Source organism: Piliocolobus tephrosceles, chromosome 2 (genome assembly GCF_002776525.5).
Source record: "Piliocolobus tephrosceles isolate RC106 chromosome 2, ASM277652v3, whole genome shotgun sequence".
NCBI lineage: Eukaryota > Metazoa > Chordata > Mammalia > Primates > Cercopithecidae > Piliocolobus > Piliocolobus tephrosceles.
In genome coordinates this window covers 7,135,256-7,159,153 of record NC_045435.1, presented here as the reverse complement: position 1 = coordinate 7,159,153, position 23,898 = coordinate 7,135,256, and the positions used below count along the sequence as shown (strand labels likewise).

The window sequence follows — 23,898 nt, the reverse complement described above, 5'->3', positions numbered from 1 at the left end:
CCTTCCTTCCTTCCTTCCTTCCTTCCTTCCTTCCTTCCTTCCTTCCTTCCTTCCTTCCTTCCTTCCTTTCTTTCTTTCTTTCTTTTTCCTTCCTTCATTCCTTCTTTCTTTCTTTCTTTTTTGAGATGGAGCCTCACTCTGTCCCCCAGGCTGGAATGCAGTGGCCCGATCTCGGCTCACTGCAAGCTCCACCTCCCGGGTTCATGCCATTCTCCTGCCTCAGCCTCCCAAGTAGCTGGGACTACAGGCACGTGCCACCACGCCTGGAGATTTTTTTGTATTTTCAGTAGAGACAGGCTTTCACTGTGTTAGCCAGGATGGTCTCGATCTCCTGACCTCGTGATCCATCCGCCTCGGCCTCCCAAAGTGCTGGGATTACAGGCGTGAGCCACCGCGCCCAGCTGAACAGCATTTCTTAGGAGGTTGTAAGTGGTGGGATCAGGTAGGAAAGCCCGGAGCAAGGGCCTTCATGTTTCCTGCCCTGGGATTTTCCTTGGGGTTTCTGCTGGCTGTTTGCATGTTCTCTTTTGTGGTCAAGGAAAGCCCCATGCTCTCCTTCAAAGGAGAAGGTCTGCTTTTGTGTTTAAATCTGATCAAACTCTGTGCTACTTTACTTGGCTTTTACAAGGAATAAATTGTACCTGAAGGCGACAGTAAAGCAGGGAACAAAAGAGATTTACAGATAATGGTTTCTAGGAGATGAGAGTGAAGTGATGTTTGAGGATATGGACAATGTTTTCTTTCACAATGAAAGTGAAGTAAGATGAATGATGTTTTTATTGGCAGAAGTAACTGCATCTGTTGAGTTCCTTAGCCAGGCAAATATAACAACCCTTATACTTTGACTTCATTTTGTCTGGATCTTTAAACAGAAAGATTGGAACAATCAGATTGTTTCAGATTGAAAGGCTGAAGACACAGGAGTTGTATAACTGAAGTAGGAAGGAGGACTCCTTTCTTTCCCCTCTTTGATCAGCTCATATTCTTCTTCACAAACCCTCCAGTATTCCCCATTGCCTCCTTATTACATCCTGATGGGTGTGCTGAGATATATCGATCCTCTCAGCTTTGTGGGCAGCAGGAGCCTCTTAGCTTGTCATAGGGGTGGGTCAAGAGGGCTATTTGGCCTAGAGCTGTACATTCAGGGAAAGCCTGCATTTTAAAATTTCATCTTATCTATGACATAGGCAATATGTTTGCTTGTATATTAAAAGTATTTACTAGGTAATTCTAAATATTTAAAAGCAACCAAATTTCTTGTGACTCTGTTTTGGCATTTTCTTTCTTTTTTAATATACTAGGAGCCTAAAAAAAAAAAAAAAAAAAAAAAAAGGAGAGGGCCCAGGCACCTACACTCTGAGGGGCCCCCATAGTCCAGTTGCACAGGCTTTCATACTATGGTCATGGTCATAGCAGCTATTGAGGAGGACAGACCTTCAATAACTAATCATGCAAAGAAGTCACTAATGTGAGGACTGGGTGCCTTGAAAGGGTGTAATAGGGACCCTCCCCTATTTGGGCCATCAGGAAGGATTTCTCCAAGCAGGTGAAATTGAAGGGGCCTCTTCCCCTTCCCCTAGAGGGGATCAATGTTAGGCAGCAGAGGTGAAAAATCTCAATAACCAATAGTTTTTTAAGGAAAGAGCCAAACTCTAGGATGATGCTCATAATTTGGGTTTGGGCAAAGGGGTGAATTGGCAGTGTTGTTAACCAAACTAGGTAACCAGGGATTCTTTTAGGGTAACTAAAACTATTTTCTGGCAGTAGATGGGTTGATAAGATGATTAGTTCAGTGTGGGGGTATGTTGAGTGTGAGAGGCCTTTGAGACATCAGAGTAGCGATGTTTTGCAAATGTATGATCTTGTGTTATAAGAAGAGCTTAGTAACTCCTTGTAAATTCAGAACCTCATAGTATGTAAGGCAGTGGATAGTCCAGTGGGGAATTGAAAGAAGAATGGATATATGGCCTCTGCTTTCAAGGAGGTTATTCTCTAATTGCAGTCAAGGAGTTCAATAACCACAGATTATCCCAGTAACCCTCTAAGACAACAGCAAGAGAAATGTCTTGGGCCGTACAACAGTGATTGACACACGAATTGTATCAATGTTTCTTGATTTTCTATATCCATCTTAGTATCTAAGTAAAATCGTGCATTTGGTTTTACTTTTGTTTCACTCTGGTAGTTAGAGGTGGGTTGAAAATAGCGTGATCTTGTTTAACAGCACCATGGGTTATTTGCTTTGGAGTAATTCATTTTAAATTTATGATGTAGGTGCTGTTATTTGTCCCATTTTACAGAAGAGAAAACTGTGGCACTGAGGGGTTCAGTAACTTTCCCAAAGTTATGTAACTACCAAATTATAAAGTGGGTATTTGGACTTAGATAATCCAAAATCAAAGCCCCTTCCCCTAATTTTTAATCCTATTTTTTAACTAACTATGTCCCCTATCATTTAAGTTATTTGAAAACCTTATTTTCAGTGGCTGCGTAATTTATGTAACATTCTCCTAGTGCCTGTATTTCCATTTATATTTTCCAGATAAATCCCTGCAAGTGGGCTTCCTGTACTAAGAAATATAAAATGTTTAAGACTTCTTAAACCAAATACAACTCATTTTCAGAAAAGTTCAAAAAATTTGCAGTCTGTATATACTTTTCAATCCCATATAGAAGGTTTCTCAATCCCATATGATTGCCTAAACCGAAACAGAACTCAGCAACACTGTGATAAAGGTGGTGGTTAGGATAATAAATCAGAGACTGTTAGGGCAGGAAAGAACTCCAGGTTTCATCTAGGCCTGCCTCCCTCTTTTATTCGTTAAGAACCAAGGCTTAGAAAGGTTAAGAAACATGACCCAAACACGCCATTACAGGCATAGTTAGGACAAGGACCTGCACACAGCACTATGTGCTATATTGAGCCTGAGACTCTTGGATGGTTTGGACGATTCCAGGGTGTCCTGAAATGACTGCCTGGGGTCGCCCCTGAGACTTTTAGTGTTTGGGTCAGCTTCCAAGTTCCCCCTGAGTTTCACAGTTGTATCAGAGGGGTGGAAGTAACCCAAAGGGGTCTGTCCTGAACTGAGAAGCCCATTATCACCTAGAGATAAAGAAGTCTGCTGGGCCAGGGGAAATCCTGAAATCTCCTTTCATGAGTTTACTTTGACCTGGCCTAGTGTCAGATCCACGAGGGTGATTCTGAACTCTCTCTTCATTATTCTGTTGATGGTATGATATGTGTCAATAAAGGGCTACTCGTGTAATTTAAAACTCACATAATTCAAGATTGTTTTTTTTTTTTAATAGCAGTGACCAAAAATGGAGGGTGTTTCTGTTTATTTATTTATTTTTGATTTTATTTATCTATTTATTTTTGAGATGGAGTCTTGCTGTATCGCCCAGGCTGGAGTGCAGTGGTGCGATCTCAGCTCACTGCAAACTCCGCCTCCTGGGTTCACGCCATTCTCCTGCCTCAGCCTCCTATGTAGCTGGGACTACAGGCGCCCGCCCCCATGCCTGGCTAATTTTTTGTATTTTTTGTAGAGGCGGGGTTTCACCGTGTTAGCCAGGATGGTCTTGATCTCCTGACCTCGTGATCAGCCCGCCTTAGCCTCCCAAAGTGCTGGGATTACAGGCGTGAGCCACCGCACCCGGCTGGGTATTTCTGTTTATTAACCAGAAGTGACTCCCCCATGTGGCAATAATGTAAACAAAATTTGCAGTTTGATTTGGCTTGATATCTGGCTAGGTGGGGCTAAGGTGTTTTATCAGTAAATCTCAAAGTTTCATTGCCTTAGCACAATAAGGGATTGTTTCTTACAAAATCTGAAGCAGGCTGGTTGATCACCTTCTGGGTTGCAGATATGCCACACCAAGGTTGCCCAGGCAGGAGAAGAGAGAGGTAAAGGAGTCATGTAGACTGCTAACTGACCCAGCTTGGCAAGTGACATGTTCACTTACAGTGTATTAGCCAGAGCTAAAAACATGGGTCCAATCTAACTGGAGGGAGAGGCTGGGAAAGAGTGGGAGCAGCACACAGATGTTTAATGAACACTAATTGTTTCTTCCATACACTTGATGCTTGATATTTTGAAATTATCAACCTAAAAAATGTGTAGGCAATTTCACATCATTTCAAGTTTTAAACATAAAGATAAAAGTTTCATATCACTTTCCTTCAGAGAGGCTTGAAGGGCCACTGTATGGAGAAGTACCCACTGTCGATGCAAAGAAATTATTTTGATTTCTGTGTTAAAAATAATGGAACTTTTGCTTAATGTTTGTGAGATTTGGGCAAGTAGCCTAACTTCTCTAAATGAGTATCCCTAAAGAAAAAGGGATAACAGTGCTTCATTCAGGGGTATGTTGCATAAATTAGGTTGAAGACTGAACATAAAACACTTGACACAGTGCAGAGTACATGGTAAGTATTCAACAAATGTGAGTTTTTATTGATATTATTGATATTGTAGTGGCATTTACTACTATGCACAGTAATGTAGGATCCTCAGAATCATCCTCAGTGCTGTATCCATAATCAGAAGACAGTGTGCTTTATGGAAACAAGTGATGTTTTGTCCAGATTCTGGCAATAAAATGTCTTTTATTTTCTGTGTGTTCTTATATTTGTAGATCATGGGGAATTTCAGAGGTCATGCCCTCCCTGGAACCTTCTTTTTTATCATGGGTCTTTGGTGGTGTACAATGAGTACTCTGAAGTATATCTTCAAAAAGCAAAAGCGAACCTGCTACCTTGGTTCCAAAACATTATTCTGTCGATTGGAAATTTTGGAGGGAATTACAATAGTTGGCATGGCTTTAACTGGTGAGTGGATCATCTGTTTTCTGTTTTTATCTTTTGGGTGTTTTCATATGTAAAATATGAAACAATATAAAATCATGAAATTGCTAAAAGGAATTTTTATTAAAAAATATCTCTTAACACATATTCTAATTGTAATTTCTATCAGATACAATTCATTGGGAAGGTAATAATTTACACTTATACAAAGAGCTATTTCTTAATGAATTAGTCATAATAGTTAACTTGCCTACCCAGTTAAAGTGAGTTTCTTTTAAAGAATTGGTTGGAGCTTCTGAAATAATTTTATATCAATTGTTCTGATCTCTGAAAGAACAAACCCTATCAAAAACCATTTTGCAAATGATGTGAAGTTAATCAAGTAATTATGGAAAAGCTTCAGTAATACATCATTTTTGATAGGCTGTAGAAGACTTTAGCCTTCTGCACACATCTTTTTTTCTTGGTTCCTAAGTTGGAGAAAGAGATTAGGCCAGATAACTTCTAAGGCCTTTCCACTGAATCTTCCATCTGAAGATTCAATGAAAATGTTCTGCGTTCTTGAGAGTTCCACTCTAGCCTCTCTGTTATAAAAGATAAATTTTCTGATTTTCCCATTAGATTTCTTCATGCTTTATTCATGGCAACAGGTCTTTGCTATGGCATCAAATTACACAGTAACATTTCCAAAGAGGGAAATTTCCTTGCCAAATTCTATAGATTAACAAATAAGGCAGTATCTGTAAGAAAGTTTAACTGTTTGCATATCAGATTAGATCATCTGCTGTATCTGTCTGGGCTTCTTTTTTCCTTTTTTCTTTTTTTTTTTTTTGTTTGAGATGGAGTCTTGGTCTATCAGCCAGGCTGGAGTGCAGTGGCATTATCTTGGCTCACTGCAACCTCTGCCTCTTGGGTTCAAGCAATTGTGCCTCAGGCTCTCAAGTAGGTAGGATTACAGCGCCTGCCACCATACCTGGCTAATTTTTGTGTGTTTAGTAGAGATGGGGTTTCACCATGTTGGCCAGGCTCGGTGCGAATTCCTGACCTCCAGTGATCTGCCCGCCTCGGCCTCCCGAAGTGTTGGGATTACAGGTGTGAGCCACTGTGCTCAGTCTTGTCTGGGCTTTCTCAGTTATCATAATTGGAGAAAAGCTGAACCCTTTAGCATTTTTATCTGGTACCAAGCACAACCCCCTACTTTATGGCGGCTACTGAAAGATGTAGTATTTAAGAAGGAAGTAATCAATTTCCATAGGAGTTGTCTCCCAAATTCAAATCTCCAAATAATTCAGGATGTATCTTAGTCATTAGATTGGAATGGGCAGTGGAACTAAGATCATTGGCATTGAAGATCTGAAATAGCTGTTTAATTCAATTGGCTATCTTTGACTAAAACTATTTATTTGAACCAGCATCTGAACCTCCAAAACAAGCCTTACATGCCAGTGCTCAGCTGTTAGGGAACACCTCAGAGAGAAGAATCAATGTCACAAGAGACCATTAGATTGGAATAAGCAATGGGCTAATCCTCCTGCATCTTCTTGAATTCTAGGTAAAGCAGAGTTGCTAAAACTGTGATATGTTTCTTTGCAGGAATGGCTGGGGAGCAGTTTGTTGCTGGAGGGCCCTATCTGATGTTATATGACTATAAACAGGGTCACTGGAACCAACTCCTAGGCTGGCATCATTTCACCATGTATTTCTTCTTTGGGCTGTTTGGTGTGGCAAACATATTATGTTTCACCATCAGTTCACTTCCTGTTTCCTTAACCAAGTTAATGTTGTCAAATGCCTTATTTGTGGAGAGTAAGTATTAATGAGTATTTTCATGTACCTTTCTCTATTAGTGGGCATTTGTGTAGCCCTTCATATTAATATACTTCTGGCATCTTGTTGCAGCCTTGATTGATAGGGCCATATATTTGGGCCATGATGAAATATTTGGGTGTCCTAGGCAGAGTGCCAAAGATCTATGTGCTGTACTGACTCATTTAGTAGAACTGGGCAAACACAGTTGTTCAATTGCTATGTTCACATTTCACATCTGTCTCAAAGGACCACTTACGAAGGTTACCCATCTCTGGGTTGTTCTGAAGATTATCATTTTTTTTTTTTTTTTTTTTTTTTTTTTTTTACTTTTAACGAATGAAAACTGATCCCAGAGTAATAAAGCATGAATACACTGAAATGAGGCAGCCACATACAGCGGAACAGCTCCCACTATCTACTAATAGGCTTTTTCATATTGATACAGTAATACTCTGCCATGTCATGACAAGTAGGGTCCAAAAAATGCAGTCACATAAAAAATATGGGGTCTTAATTTTGGAAAGTTAATTAAAACAATAGTTTTTGTTCAGCTGGTCTCCCAGTTACTGTAGGGAGAAAAAAGAAAACAAGCATTTAATGATTTGTTTTCATGTATTACACAGGTAAGAAATACATTGATTATGGAAATAGATAACCACAAATTGATCAGGAGGCAGTCACTTCCTACTCACCTCTGGCATCTGATGATAAGAACTTTTGCCCATACCTCTTGGGAACAAGGGCTAGACAAAAGATGGATGTCAACAACTAATAGCCCAGTTCTCATTATCTCAGGGTGTTACCATATTTTGAATGAACATCTTTTCTCTTTGTCTTCATGAAAAAGATGAAGCTGGAACCTGTCCATGGGATGAAGAAATGCAGTTATTTACTACTTCTTGGGAGCTTCCAGAGTCTGTTGTTATACCTGTCAAAATCCACCCTTATGATTTATATGTGTTTGCCTCCTCCAGTGGACTGAATTGCTGAAGGCGATGCTTTGATTTATTCATCTGGGTGCTCATCTGAATTATTGCACTTGCCATGCTTACTGTTCTTTGTCCTGCTTAGAAGATACTTTGAAATATTTTCATCTTATGGAGATTCCAACTTCACCTTAATACTTTTCGTTTGGATAAAGAGGAAAAGATATTCATTCAAAAATACAGTTAACACCCCGAGAAAATGAGAATCCATTTGTTGAAAAATGTCACAATATGTTAGAGAATAAAGGTCAGGGAAAACAAAAAGAGGGTTACATTTCAAAGATTCTATTCTAATGAGGTGGTAATGTCTCCAAAAATGCAGTACTGTGGGAATCAGTGGGCACCTGCTCTTTTGGACAAATGTGTGTATGTGTAAAATTCTGTTTACAGAGAGAGGGCGAGAGAGAAACAGTGGGTGACCCTTGGTTCCACTGAAGAAGACAATCTGTTTTTTCCCCATCAGCTTTTATCTTCTACAACCACACTCATGGCCGGGAAATACTGGACATCTTTGTGCACCAGCTGCTGGTTTTGGTCACCTTTCTGTCGGGCCTCGTTGCCTTTCTAGAGTTCCTTGTTCGGAACAATGTACTTCTGGAGCTACTGCGGTCAAGCCTCGTTCTGCTTCAGGGGAGCTGGTTGTTTCAGGTGAGTTGGGGTCTCTAGTTAATGTACCTGGACCCTTTGCTTGTAACTTCTCTGTTTATTTGATGAGGCAGTTCGCTATAGACCCCAGAGACTTCCCTCCAACAGACGGCCTGTAGTAAGATCATGGGCCTCTGAGAAGTGATGTTTGACTATCCCAATAGCCTTGATGGGAGAATTGTCAGAGCAGCTGGGAAGTGGTGCGTGCACATCTTCATCACATACCTGGACATCCATTATATAGGAACTCTGAGCTGATGCTTTTAGTTAGAAGCAGTTCCTGACACTAAAGCAGCTTATGGCGTAATAAGCTTAAGAAACATATAGAAGGCAGAAAAGACAGCAAACTATTATTTATTGAGAAATAACTATATGTTGGCTAGTGTACCAAACTTTTATATATACATTGTTTTATTTTTTCCTTGCAACAGCCTGGAATTCAGGCATTATCATCACCAATTTACAGATAGGAAGACTCAGAGAGACCAAGCCTCATACAATAATGGAGCTAGGATCTAAATTTGGATTCATCCGACCCGAGGCCCGAGGCTTTTTCCATTTTAAGCTGTTAACTCTTTAACCTTGATGTGTCGTTGAAAGCATGAATTCCAATCAGTGAACATACATTTTATAGAGACCGATGAATCATAATCCAACATACATACATATCTGTAAACAAAGTCTAGGATGGAAGGTGAATTTTGGTTTAATCAGGGGAGACTCCTTAGAAGAGATTTTTAGTCACCAGAGAGCAGAGATTTGGGATAATGAGGTTATTTTAGAGATTTGTATTGCACATGAGGAGTGATAAAAAGCATTGGTAGGGGAGCGGGAGAGAAACATCATCGTCAAATGGGATAGAAAAGATGTACTATTTAAGCATGCAAGAAAGTGGAAAGGCTGTTGGAGCAAAGGCCAGTAAAGAGGGACTAGATCCAATGGTTATTTTAATGGAAAACTTCATAGAAAAAACTAACAAATACTCTATAATGTGAAGAAGCTGATAATTGGTGAATTTAATTATGTAAAATGTTATATAAAACACTCTATATATCTTGCTGTGTCTTGTGTATCTTGTCTGCTCCTGACACATAACAATGACAGATAAAATAAAATAAATAAAATAGTAGAAAAATAGAAAAAAATAGAAAATTGGAAAGAAAATGTTAAAAATAAATTTAAACAATAAAGTAGAAAATACTAACTGCAATGAAGCAAAACAAACAAAAAGAGGCCAAAGAAACTTGTGCGCTGGATGTAGAACAGAAACGCAGAGCAAGAGTCAAGCTGAGCCCGCAGGCCCAGACAGACGGTGACGGTTGGTTTTTTTGGCTCCAGTGAGACTGAAAGAAAGTAAAAGGACTCCTTTCAAGGTGGAGGATGAAACCAGGCTTTTGGGACTCTTTGATTGTGTTTTTTATATATTCTATATTCCTAATGGTTTTTCATCTGATTGATCTCTCACTTTCTAATAGAAGTCTGTTGAAGTTTTATATTACAGGTCTGGATTTGTCCATTTCTTCATATGTTAATTTTTTGCTTTGTTGTAAGGCTGTTTTCTGCTTCTCTGTCTTTTTTTTTTTTTTTTTAGTCTTTTTTTGGGTTAGATTCTGATCTCATTTATTTTCAATCTTTCTTGGTTTAAAATAAATGCATTTAAACAAATACATTCGTCTGCACACTGCTAGAGCTGCCTTCCGTAAAATTTGATGTGTTAGTTTGTAGTTTTTCAGTGTGTTGATGTAGTTTTCACTGTTGGGTAATTTTGAATGTTATTTCCATGTGCTTCTCTCTTTAATTTATGAGTTATTTAGGAGTACACTTTTAAGTTTCCAAAAATATTCTTTTTTTCTTATTATTTCTTTCTAATGTAATTGTTTTATGGTCAGGGAATGTGTTCTCTTTGTAATGTGTTGAGACTTCCTTTGGAACATGGCCCAATGTCAGTGGTTGTAAATGATCCAGGTAGTCAAAAGGAAAGTATATCCTCTTTGTTTGGTTTAGGAGTCCTCATATATTTACTAGACCAAGTTTGTTAAAAGGTTAAACATTCAAATAAAGAAAGGCAGGACAAGAGGGGAAATCCAAAGAGAATAGAATTATAAACATAAGAGCAGAATGAATGAATTAATTAGTGTTCAGTTAATAGTGACTACTGTCTAGGATCTGAAGGAGGAAGCTGTGGGTTATACCTCAACTGGGAATAGGTTGGCTTAGTGTTGCCCCTTTTGGCAGATAAATGTTTTCATATTTCCCCCAAAAGCTTTTCTAAGGAAGAGATTAATGCCTTTGGGCATAAATCCATGATTATTTAGAAAAGTTTTCATCTACCAATATGTCTAGACTAGACTGTTTCCTTTTTTCCTGGTGGTCAGCCTAAATAATGTCTGCAGCGTGAAAGAAAAATGAACATTTAATACCAATGCAAACACACACATTGGCAGGAAATGAAGGTTTAGCCATAGTGACACTCCCACTACTGTACTCCTCTGAAACAAAAATGTCTAGAAACTTAGGTGAATTTATTATGCTTCCAGTTGATAAGTGTGATATATGAATGTTTACGGCAAAATGCTGTCTTGAGCTAACAATATTATGTCATGACTTACTTTTAACCATATTACCGTATTTTTTTCTCACTACTTCTTCATGTATGGTTAATATGTTAATACTCGTGCATGAACTGTGTATAGAGGGATTAGATAAAACACCCACCCAGACTCTTGGAACCATAAGTATGGAGATGTGAACTGAAGGAAACAAATACTCAGACTGGCCACTTTTTTATCACACACATATAAATGATTGGGTAATACGTAAATGGAGAGGGAATTTCCCTTCTAACTTACTAGCAATGCTTTCTTTCCTGAACCACATCACAGTCAAAAATGTTTTCTCAATAACCTAGCCACATCATGCACTTTAAGAAAGAAAAAAAAAAAAATTCCTGCAAGCCCCTTTATTCCATGAATCATGTTTTCCCTGTGTCTCTGTGTGGGAGAATATTTCAAAAGCTCGCTTTGCACCTTCTCATTCCCAAGCTCCCTCCAGTCATCCTCACCGCCCAGGTGCGGGGACAATCAGGGAATGAGGAAGGTGCTCCTGCTGTTGTTGCTTCTTATTATATTGGACAGTTGCTTCCACTGCATCTCCCAGCTCCATTGATCCCCCCAGCGATTCCTCCCACGACTGCACAGATCCTGAGCCCAAACAAAAGCTCAGCTGCCTTTATGAAGGACAAAAGTTCATTTTTAAATGACAAAAAGTCCCAACTAAGCAGTAATCGTTTGAGGTCTGATGCGGCAGCAGATCAAACTTTTGCTTAGGCTTGTAGTGTTGAAAGAAATGATGGATGATCAGATTAACAACAGGAAATTCAGACTTCGCTGTAGGAAATCATCGGCCCCAGGCTTATTGCCTATTAGAGAAGATAATTATTTACACTTGAAATGTGATACCAATGAAGCTTAAACTAGTCTAAACTAGTCGAAACCAGATGTTCAGGAATGGCATACAAGTTGTAGCAAGAAAAACTTTTTTTTTGCAGGTTGAGGTTTTTTTGGAATTTTATATAAGGAAACAAGACGACAAATAAAAGTGAAGTTTCTGTATTTAAAGGAGGATTTAATGAGTTGTGGCAGTTTCTAGCTTTAGTTTGGGGTTTCAGCTTTCCTAATTTATTTGTGTTTGGCCTCGAATGACTATGGGATGTTTCTATGGCTTTCACTGTAGTCACATCAGTTAACTCTGTTCAGTGGCTTCAGTCAAATCTTTAGCTTTCAGCACTAGGCTCTGAGGGTGCTAAAGAGATTGGTGATGAGAGGGGCTCCAAGTTTCTCTTCTCCTGATGTAAACAGCAAAAAGTTTGGTAGAATTAATGATGCCTAATGGAGGTGACTTGAGATTTTATTTTGGAAGCTCCAAAAAGCAATTATGAATATCGCATGTAGTGACAAGTCCCTGGGCCCACAGTTTAGACCAACCTGAATCTGAATGCTAGCTTTACCACACTAATTACATGAATCACCATAGATAATATGTTCCGTGCCATTTCTATATTAATGGAAATATTAATAATATCTCATGGGGTTATTGGGAAAAATATATGTTATAACTTGGCAATGCATGGCTGCCCTGAGGAGAGGACTGCTAATTCCAGAGGAAGGGGAGCAGAGGAAGCTTCCAGAAGAAGGTGAAAGATGGAAGAGAGTCACCAATGTGTCTAGGCTTAAGGTTTAGGGCAAGTGGTACCCTTTTGCTTATTTGAACTTAACCTCTATATTAGTTTCCTAGAGCTGTAATAACAGATCCCTAGAAATTGGGTGACATATAAGAGAAATTTATTCTTTTACTCTTCTGGAGAACAGAAATCTGAAATCAAGGTGTTGGCAGGGTTGGTTTTCTCTTGGGGTCCAGAGGGAGAATCAGTCCCATGCTGATCTCCTAGCCAACTGCCAGCCATCCTTGGCATTCCTTGGCTTGTGGCAGCAAGACTTCATTCTCTGCCTTTATTATCACAAGATATTCTTCCTGTATTTCTTTGTTTTCCTATGTCTTCACATGGCCTTCTTATAAGGATGCCAGTCTTTGGGTTTAGAGCCAACCCTAATCCAGTATGACTTCACCTTAACTTGATCACATCTGCAAAGACTCTGTTTCCAAATACAATCATGTTCAGAGATACTGGGAGTTAGGACTTCAACATATTGGAGGACACAATTTAACCCACTACAAATGCTGACCCTTACCTCTGGGAGCTGGAGCAGGTCACTTCCCGACCTGGGGTGGGCAGCTCATGTGGATGGCGTTGGAGGAATGTTGGCAGGACTGTGGGTGGGATCTGGAGGGCTAGTCCATAGCTCTTAACACTCATCTTCCCTAAAATTCCCCTTCCTGCACAGAATTTTTCTCTCAATTTCTGTGAATTCGTTGTAAGAGGAAGGCATGAGACCCCAGCTTAGATAACTGGGCCTTTGAACTGGGAGTTGACCATGTGACTTGATTTTCTCTCTTGTCATTCCAAACAGTGAGCATAGAGGAGCTAGCAATTCTTGCTTTCTTCCAGGGGCTTCAGGGACCTGGGCTCTGGTCACTTTGGCTCCCACAGTGAGCTTTCCTAGCAGTATATAAAAGGGGTATTGCAAAACACTGATATGTCCAAAGCAACAGTCTAACCAGCAGGGTGACATTTTCTACCTGCAGTTTCTGAGTACTGTGAGCTCATAACTCTAACTTAATGACTGATATATCTTCTGCCACAGATGTTGACACCTCTTGCCTTTAGAATATATCCATGTTCTAATGCAGAGGCCCCAGCCCTTGGTGGGTGAGGCACAGCGGCAGTGATGCAAACGTTTTTGCAGCTGTTTGGGGATGGAGGGGCAGGGGCGTGCATGACTTAATTTTCCTATCTATAAAATAGACAATAAATGCATTCTGTCTCCTGGGATATAAAGAAGGGAAAGAGGAAGTTATTGTAAAGTACCTTGCTAATTTCAACTAATAAGATACTTTGGGAAAATGTATGACTCTGATATTAGTTGACAAATAAAATGCACTGGGCCAGGACAAAAATAGAAAACTTTGGTTGGATCGCTCCACTTGATCAGGAAGGTAAACTGAATGACGAATCAATGGAGGCTACATGCTTCCACTCATGTTTGCCATTTAGGAATACAGGCCTAATGTTGCCACATCTATTTTTACAAAAAAAAGCTGAGAATGCAAACTTTTGTGTAATGTTTCTTAATTTTTTAAGTGTTGGGAACTTAAGCAAATTATTATTATTATTTTTTTGAGACAAATTCTCACTCTGTGGCCCAGGCTGTGGGCCAGGAGTGCAGTGGCGTGATGTCAGCTCACTGCTGCCTCCGTCTCCCAGGTTCAAGCAATTCTCCTGCCTCAGTCTCCCAAGAGCTGGGATTATAGGCATGTGCCACCAGGCCTAGCTAACTTTTTGTATTCTTAGTAGAAATGGGGTTTCACTGAGTTGCCCAGGCTGGTCTGAAACTCTTGACTTTAGGTGATTCACCTGCCTTGGCCTCCCAAAGTGCTGGGATTACAGGCGTGAGCCACCACACCTGGCCACAAATTATTGTTTTAAATATGCAGGCCAGACAAAGCATGTCTGGGAATTAGAGATGTAGCTCAAGGGCCAACAGTCTGTCATTTATGTTTTAATGGTAATATAGTGCCACGCCCTCACGGAACCACCTTCCATCTCAGTAATGATTGTTCAAACCATACCAGAACTGCTGAGATGACTCAAACTGATCTTGTTATCCAGGCCACTGTCCTTCATATTGCCCCATATGGAAAGGCTATATGGTGAAAAGAGTATGGAGTGGAAGAAAGAACATGGAGTTTTTGGAGCCAGAAACTACTGGTTTGGATCCCTACCGTAGTCATTCAGCCATTTTGTAATACCGGGGGAAGTTATTGAAGTCCTTGAGTTCTAGTCTTTTCCTGTGACATACAAGGATGATGATGTCTTCTTCTTGAGGTTGTTTCAAGGACTAAGAATTATTGTGACATTTACATACATGAGTGAGGATGAAATGACAAGCACATGGTGGTACCACCATCTATCAGACAGTAGATAGTCTAGATATTTTATGTAATCAGAATCATAATATATGTGAACTTTTGTGTCTGCCTTCTTTTTACTTAGTATAATTGTTTTCAAGTTTCATCCATGTTGTTGCCTATACTTCATTCCTTTTATGGTTGATTGATAGTCCATTGTATGAGTATACCGCATTTTGCTTATCCATCATCAGTTTTTGAATATTTGGGTTGTTTTCATCTTTTGACTATTATTAATAGTTCTGCTATGAATATTCGTATACAAGTTTTGTTTGGATACTTCAGTTCTTTTGGGTAGAAGTGGAATTGACAGGTCATATGGAATTCTGTATTTAACTTCCGGAGGAATTGCAAAACTGTTACCACAGTAGCTGCAGATTTTTATCCCAATAAAAAATTAGATAGATAGATAAATGCATGAATGTATTTCAAGTTTCTAAAACTAAATGAAATTCAAAACCAAGATAATATCATGGATAATCCTACAAATGTCTACCATATACTGGCTATGTGTCGGTTACAGTGCTTAGGCATTTCCTTGCAATGGCCCTTTTTGAGGATATATTATTATCCTCATTTTAATGTCTTATTATCCTCATTATCCAGATAATCAGGATTATCCATTTTATATTCCATCAGCAATATATAAGGATTTCAATTTCTCCATATCCTCACCAATGTTTGTTATTTTTATTATTATTATTGCCAGCCTAATGAATAAAAAATGGTATCTCATTGTGGTTTTGATTTGCATTCCCCTGATGAACAATGATATCAATCATCTATTCGTGTGCTTATTGATCATTTGTATATTTTCTCTGGGGAAATGTTTCTTGAAGTCCCTTGCCCATTAAAATTTCTTTGGTTGAGTTTTAGGAATTCTTTTTATATTCTTGATATAATCTCTTATCAGATATATGATTTGCAAATATTTTCTCTCATTCTGTGAGTCGTCTTTTCATTTTCTTAATAGTGTCCTTTGAAACACAAAAGTTAATTTTGATGAAGTCCAATTTTTCTGTTTTTTCTTTGGTTGATGGTGCTTTTGGTGTCAGAGCTTTAAAAAATCAACACATTGCAAGTGATGAAGCTTCCTCCCTGTTTTCTTCTAGGAATTTTGTGGTTTTAGCTCTCATATTTAGGTCTTTAATCCATTTTGAGTTAATTTTATATAGGAGTTAATTTTATATATGAGGTAAGAGTCCAAATTCATTCTTTTGCATATAATACCCAGTTATCTCAGCACCATTTGTTGAAGAGGCTGTTCTTTCCCCATTGAATGGCTTTGGCACCCTTGTCAAAAACCAATTGACCATAGACATATGAGTTTATTTCTGGACTCTCAATTTTATTTCATTGATCTAAATGTTTATCACTATGCCAGTACCACACTGTTGTTTTGATTACTGTAGTTCTGTAGTACTGAAGTCCTCTAGCTTTCTTTTTTAAGGTTGTTTTGGTTATTCTGGGTCCCTTGCAATTCCATATGAATTACAGGATCAGCTTTTAACATTTCTGCAAAAAAAAAAAAAAAAAAAGAAGGACATTGGAATTTTGATGGCAATTGCATTGAATCTGTAGATTGCTTTGGGTGGTATTGCCATCTCAAAAATATTAAGCTTCCAGTCTATGAATATGAGATAGCTTTCTATTTATTTGGGTGGTCTTTGATTTCTTTCAATAATGTTATGCAGATTTTGGTGTACAAGTCTTAAACCTCCTTGATCAAATTTATTCTTATTTTATTCTTTTTAATGCTATTGTAGGTGGAACTGTTTTCTTTCTTTCTTTTTTAGACGGAGTCTCACTCTGTCACCCAGGTTGGAGTGCAGTGGCTCTATCTCAGCTCACTACAAGCTCCGCCTCCTGGGTTCACGCCATTCCTCTGCTTCAGCCTCCTGAGTAGCTGGGACTACAGGCACCTGCCACCAAGCCTGGCTAATTTTTTTTTGTATTTTTAGTGGAGACGGGGTTTCACCGTGTTAGCCAGGATGGCCTCAATCTCCTGACCTTGTGATCCACCTGCCTCGGCCTCCCAAAGTGCTGGGATTACAGGCGTGAGCCACCACACCTGGCCAGAACCGTTTTCTTAATTTTATTTTTGAGTTCATTGCTTTTGTGTAGAAATACAACTGTTTTCTGTACTAATTTTGTATCCTGCTACTACATTTATTAGTCCTAATAGTTTTTTTGTGGATTCTTTAGGAATTTCTATACATAAGATCATGTCATCTGTGAATGTAGATATTTTTGCCTCTTTCTTTCTAGTATGGATGCCTTTTATTTTTCTTCATGGCTTAATTGCTGTAGCTAAATCTTAGCTTAATTGCTCTAGCTGAATCTTAGCTTAATTGCTCTACCTAGATTTTCAGTACAACATTGAATAGAAGTGTGAAAGCAGGCATCCATGTCTCGTTCCTGATATTAGGGGGAAAGATTTCAGTCTTTTACCATTAAATATAATGTTAACTGTGGGCATTTATTTATTTTAAAACCTTTTTGTACTCCAATTTTGAAATAACAGAGTGAAACTGCACCATGTAGAAACTGAAAACATTCTCTTAAAGTTCAGACATTCCTAGCGAAATGACTGTTTATATTTTGAAAACTGATCATTAAATGTCCTTTTAAAATTTTTATGAAAATATGACATATTAGAGACTCTATATATTACTACAACAGGTAGCAAAACCTGATGTTTTATCTATTACATCTTAGATAATTGGAGTTAACTTAGTTATTTACCTTGGAAGCAAGCATTTTGAAATGCACTATTTTTGGGAATGTGGTTGGTTATTTTAATATGTACTTTTTGTTCTAAATTACAGATTGGATTTGTCTTGTATCCCCCCAGTGGAGGTCCTGCATGGGATCTGGTGGATCATGAAAATATTTTGTTTCTTACCATATGCTTTTGTTGGCATTATGCAGTAACCATTGTCATCATTGGAATGAATTATGCTTTCATCACCTGGTAAGTTAGCGATTTCTGTTCATGGAAGTTCTGTTCCTTGGTATATGATTATCAAGACTCAGTGGTATTGAATTGAAAATTCAAAAGGGGATTTCATTCCTTATCATCCCATAAGACAGGGTAGCATAGCAGAATATTATCTGCAAACACAAAAATTCTCAGTAAAAGGAATAAATGCTGGTTTAAAGCTGGAGTCACTCAAGAGTGCCTCAGCTGTGCATCTGAAGTTCGCATTACCCTTCATCACACTCCTCTGTGCCTCCATGTCTCCATGTATGCTATTTCCTTTTCTCTCTTCTGAATGGTCTCCCTCACCCTGCACTGCCTATATAGTGAGTCCTCCATTTACCCATGTGTAGATACTTTAATTATAGCACTTCTTAAGTTTTGAGTCCTTTTTTGACCAACTTGTGTGTGTTCCATTAAATGTAGGTGTCTGCCTAATTTGACATTGACTAATATTTCTAAAAGTCAGATCCAGTTGAATACATTTTTTATAAGAACTCCAGTATAATGTTTCATAAGTGGGTAAGGAGCAGTAGAACAGAGTTATAAGAACACATATTTTTAGCTCCACTATTTAGCAACTGTATGACTTTGGGCCAGTTACTTAACCACATTAAATACTAGTTTTGTTGTTTGTAAAATGGGGAAATAATAAGACCTAAATGAGATAGAGTATTTAAGCTTAGGATATAGTAAGAGCTCAATAAATATTATTGTGTGTTGTTCTTTCTCTTGTTATTCTTCTCCTCCTTCTCCTCTTCCTTATTCCTCTTTGGTATAAAAAAAAAAATGAATGTGATATGGACCCTACCCTTGAGGAATTTGTAGTCTTATAATTAGGACTAAATTAGGGAGATGCACAATGAAAACACAGTGCAATAAACAGAAATAGTAGAAGAACAAAGCACTCTTGCAATCAGGGGAGGCCTCTTTACAATTGAGAATGAGGCTGCAGCTTGAAGAATGAGCAGGAATAGAAAGGGGTGATCACAGTTCCTTTCTCTAAGGTGGTTAATGCTGAACCACAATTGGTTTGGCTGATCTCAATGACCAGGCATGAAGGCTCCAGCACCTAATCCTTCAGACTTCAGTGCTGATTGAAATGTTCTGTATCTACAATGTCTAATATGGTAGTCACTAGCTATTGAGCACTTAAAATGTGGCTCGTGCCATATGAATTTTATTAATTTAAATATCCATATATGTGTGGATAATGGCTACCGTATTGGACACTACACATCTAGCAGGTTCTCTGATTCCTAAAATGCAGTAGCTACTGCTAGGCCCAGTGAGGTCCCAGTTAGAACCAACTTTCCACTCTTCTCTTTAGACATGGGCCCCAAGTCACCCCTCCTGCTCTGTGCTTCTTTGTGCGTCGTTGCTGAAGCAGCTCTCATGCTGAGGCACTGAGTGAAGAAATGATTCCTTTGTCTAGTTCTCAGCTGTCTCTGTTCAGCTGCAGATCAGCCCACTTTGATCTATAGTTGCTTCCTTCTAGAGGTCTAAGTGCTTTGGGTACTAGGAAATTCCACCTTCTCATTCTATTAGTCCCATTCAGTTCCTCCAAAGCTTGTGCGTGTGCTCCTTGTCAAGGCTGGCTCTGCCATTGAGTGAAACTTGGCTTCTCCCCTGTTGTTCTAGGCTGACTGCTGGGCCTCATCTCCTTAGGGGCTGGAAAGCCTTCAAGATCAGTGCCAGCATCCAAGGAAATGCTCTTCCTCATGTCAACTCCCCTCCAGAGCCAAAAGAAGACTACTGTCTCTTCCTGTTTCAAAAACCTTCAGACCCCTAATGGGCCTCTTACCCACTTATAGTACTCTGGAAACCAGACACTCCATTTTTTACTTTCCAACCTTCCCCTCTACCCCAACACATATTATCCTAATCTTTCTGGCCACGCAGTTCCCTCCACCTGGCATGTTCACATTAAATGCGTGTCTCTTCTGTGAAAGCTTCTGTGATGACTCTAGCTCTTGCTCGTCTCCCCTGAAGGGTTTTTACAGCCCGCCATCTCCACCATGCATTTTAACAGTTGGGATCTCTCTTGTGATGTTCACCATTAGCTCATGTGGGTTAGTCTTATCTACTGGCTAGATTGTGTCTCCTAGAGTATGAGACCCTTTCCGTAGTGCCCACACCTCCTGGCACACTGCCAAATGTATAGTAGATTCTCAGTAAACCCTTGTTTGCTGTTTAATAGGTAATAGATCTATGTTTTAGAGCTATTTAAATATAGGCTTCATTTGTTTTGAAGTCATGTTTTATATGCTTTTCAGTTTTACTCTCATATTGCTCTTGAAAAGATAAGACCAAGGGTTAAATTTTCTGATATATTTTGATATAAACTTAAGCAATAGCTTAAGTTAGTTCCACAGAATTATCTCAAAAACCCCTCTCAGAGCACAGGGAAAGCCATTACATATTGATACAGGCAGGCCAGACCTTCATCAGAAAAACTATGGCAGAAAATAAGAGTAAAGATGCAGGTAGACTGGTGAAGTTTTTCATTTGTGAAGAATGATATTGATGATTTGGCTTATCAAATTTGTTTACATATTCCTATGTATTTCTAGGAGTTAACTATGCTTTATCGATATGGTCACAGCACAATGGCTTTGTAACAGTGATGCACAGGAAAAGCTTTGCCTAGTTCTTATGATATACTCTTTCTCACATCAGAAAAGTGGAGAGCCTGGTGAGCTTCAGCTGCTAATCAGTGTCACATCTTCCAGTGTCAAAAATTACAATCCCTGCTTCCCCCAGGCCTGTGGATTCTCTTTGTTGTGTTTGTTTTTTTTTAATTATTTTTTTTTTGAGATGGAGTCTCTCTTTGTCGCCTAGACTGGAGTGCAGTGGTGTGATCTCAGCTCACTGCCACCTCCACCTCCCAGACTCAGGCGATTCTCCTGCCTCAACCTCATGAGTAGCTGGGATTACAAGCATGTGCCACCATGGCCAGCTAATTTATATTTTTAGTAGAGATGGAGTTTTGCCATGTTGGCCAGGCTGTTCTCGAACTCTTGGCCTCAGGCGATCTGTCCACCTTGCCTCCCACAGTGCTGGGATTGTAGGCGTGAGCCACCACACCCGGCCCAGAGTCTCTTAAACTATGAAAACAGTCACCATGAGGGAGGGTACTTCTTTGAGCTTCTTAATTCATCACAGCAGAGGCATCATGTGCAGTTGGACAGCTTGTCCCCTGCACAAAAGATCCCCCTGGAGGGGGCCAGTAGCAGGAAGTAAGGGCTAAATTTAGCCCATACTTGACATGGGCCTTGACTTGGGCTTCCAACCCTAGAGGAGGGCTTCCTGCACTGCCTTTATGTGATATAGCACCTGTTTGCAACACACAGTAAGATGTGGCTTTAATGGAGAAACTCAACCGAGCTTGGTTTCATCTGGGTTGCCACAGCCCAGCGATTCCCATAGTTGTTTTAGAAATGATCAAAATTGGCTGGGCACGGTGGCTCATGCCTATAATCCGAGCACTTTGGGAGGCTGAGTTCAGGAGTTTGAGACCAACCTGACCAACATGGTGAAACCTCTTGTCTGCTGAAAATATTAAAAAATTGGCCGGGCACGGTGGCTCACGCCTGTAATCCCAGCACTTTGGGAGCCCAAGGCAGGTGGATCACGAGGTCAGGAGCTCAAGATCAGCCTGGTGAAGATGGTGAAACCCCATATCTATTAAAAATACAAAAAAAAAAAAAAAAAAAAAATTAGCGGACCGTGGTGGTGGGTGCCTGTTATTCCAGGTAATCAGGAGTCTGTGGCAGAGAATTGCTTGAACCTGGGAGGGAGAGGTTGCAGTGAGCTGAGATCGTGCCACTGCACTCCAGCCTCCAGCCTGGGTGACACAACAAAAATCTGTCTCCAAATAAAAAAAAAAAAAATTGGCTGTGTGTGATGGTACATGCCTCTAATTCCAGCTACTCAGGAGGCTGAGGCAGGAGGATTGCTTGAACCTGGGAGGCGGAGGTTGCAGTGAGCCAAGATTGTGCCACTGCCCTCCAGCCTGGGTGACAGAGCAAGACTCTGTCTCATTTAAAAAAAAAAAGAAAAGAAAAAATGTAAAAGAATAATCAAAGTTGTCTTCTGATGCCTAATTAAACAATGATGCAATACATTGGAAAGCCACATTGTTTCTGTTTACTTATACCCTGCTTTAATCCACAAAAATGTTTAGGCAACTCCAAAGCCAAATAAAAGTAATTTTCCTTTTTGGATTGCCTTCCCCAGTTGCCCAAATAATCTAGACTTTGTGGTATACAGGTGCATATTGCTCCGGGTTTCCATTTTAAACACCGTCTAACTTGAGATGCTTTTCTTTCTCCTCAGGTTGGTTAAATCTAGATTTAAGAGGCTCTGCTCCTCAGAAGTTGGACTTCTGAAAAATGCTGAACGAGAACAAGAATCCGAAGAAGAAATGTGACTTTGATGAGCTTCCAGTTTTTCTAGATACACCTTTTCTTTTTTTACATTGTCTTTGTTCTTGGTTTTGTTTCTTGATCTTTTAATTGGAGAACAGCTGGCTAAGGATGACTCTCAGTGTACTGTTTGCATTTCCAATTTGGTTAAAGGATTTGAATTTAAATATTTTATTTTTAGCTTGGAAAATATTTTGGGTGATACTTTCATTTTGCACATCATGCATATCATGGTATTCAGGGGCTAGAGTGACTTTTTTCCAGATTATCTAAAGTTGGATGCTCACGCTATGAAAAAAAAAACTTGTTTTATTTGCCTTATAGATATGCTCAAGGTTACTGGGCTTACTACTATTTGTAACTCCTTGACCATGGAATTACACTTGTTTATCTTGTTGCTGCAATGACAAATAAATGAATGTACGTATTTTGTTCAGACACCTGAAATCTTTGTTTTTGTTATTTACTATACTCCTCCTTTATATCATGCAGAAGAAGCTGTAGGACACAGCAATTCTTTTTTGTGAGACATCACTATAGCACCTAAGTTCTCCACAGGCAATAGTAGGCCAGAAGTCTTCCTAGGGTGTGTGATCTTTCAGAGAAGATAAAAGGGATGATCTCTACGACACGTGGTTGCAAAGCCATGAGAGACTGGGAAAGGAGGACTGGGGTGTTGTCCCTAAGAGGAAAAAGTCATCATGCACCATAGCGTGGCCACCACGCCATCCCCTCTGCTACAATAGGTGAAAGGTTAAAACAAGGAAAAGCCTTTTATGGAATGCTTGGGTAAAAAGTCAGAACCCCTTACCTAGTCTGTGATCTAAGTAGCCCCCCAGTGGAGAGTCAAGAAATCTTGTTTCTGATTCTGGCTCTACCATTAACCAGCCTTTAGATCTCTGGCAATCACCATGTATTTTTCTCTAAAGTAAGAAATTGAATTGAATGAACCATGGAGCTCTTCTGGTCATCACACTTTATGAATCTAGAAATGGAAGCATGTGGAAAACTATTAGGTTGGTGCAAAAGTAATTGTGGTTATTGCCATTGAAAAGCAATGTCTTTTCTTCAATGTCAACCTAATAATTTAGTACAATGTTAGTTACAAAGACCTGTATTTGCTATGAGAGAAAAGGAAGGAGGATTGCACGAATCCTTGAGGGATAACCCAAACCTGGAGGAAAGGAGGCAGCCTTGTGCACAGCTGGACCTGAAATGTGGTCAACTAAGTTCTGAAGGCTCCCTAGCTTCCCAGAAGCACTGGCAAGTCCAGAAGGCTGCCTAGTCTCATACATGTCACAGTGACATTGAAGAGTCAGGTGAGCAGATTCTTCAGGCCCCAGAACTGGACACATTCATTTTGTCACATAAGTTTGAAAAGAGCAGATGTGAGTGTCTAAAGGTTTATCTTGAATAATGCCATGAACCTTAGGATGTTTCTGGCATATGAAAACACCCACATGCCACAGTCCTTGGGGGTCATGGCATTCTGTCCCATATATGCCTTATCTCTCAGGGCTGTTTGCTAGACCCACAAGATTTTATGATTTTTGACAAGTTTGGGTTTCAAAGGCGTGAGTGAGCGAGTGATCAGCAGCAGTTACGTGAAGCTGGCATCACTGGTATCTAGGCCTGAGCAGAAACACCAGGAATAATTAGCAT

At 39.5% G+C, this 23,898-nt stretch overlaps 1 protein-coding gene across 2 annotated transcripts in view; it reads left to right on the top strand.

Moving 5' to 3' along the window:
- Positions 1-22,683, top strand: part of TMEM45A (transmembrane protein 45A) — a 75,541-nt gene extending 52,858 nt beyond the window's left edge. The window contains exons 2-6 of one of the 2 annotated variants that reach the window (XM_023212113.3): positions 4,636-4,828; positions 6,398-6,610; positions 8,063-8,247; positions 17,658-17,803; positions 22,148-22,683. In XM_023212113.3, the coding sequence (XP_023067881.1) occupies positions 4,639-4,828; positions 6,398-6,610; positions 8,063-8,247; positions 17,658-17,803; positions 22,148-22,241 (828 nt within the window). In that variant the 5' untranslated portion in view covers positions 4,636-4,638 and the 3' untranslated portion in view covers positions 22,242-22,683. Of the gene's footprint in view, positions 1-4,635; positions 4,829-6,397; positions 6,611-8,062; positions 8,248-17,657; positions 17,804-19,450; positions 19,761-22,147 lie in introns of those variants that run through there. The other variant, XM_023212106.1, reaches the window with a different exon arrangement.
- The last annotated feature ends 1,215 nt before the right edge of the window (positions 22,684-23,898 follow it).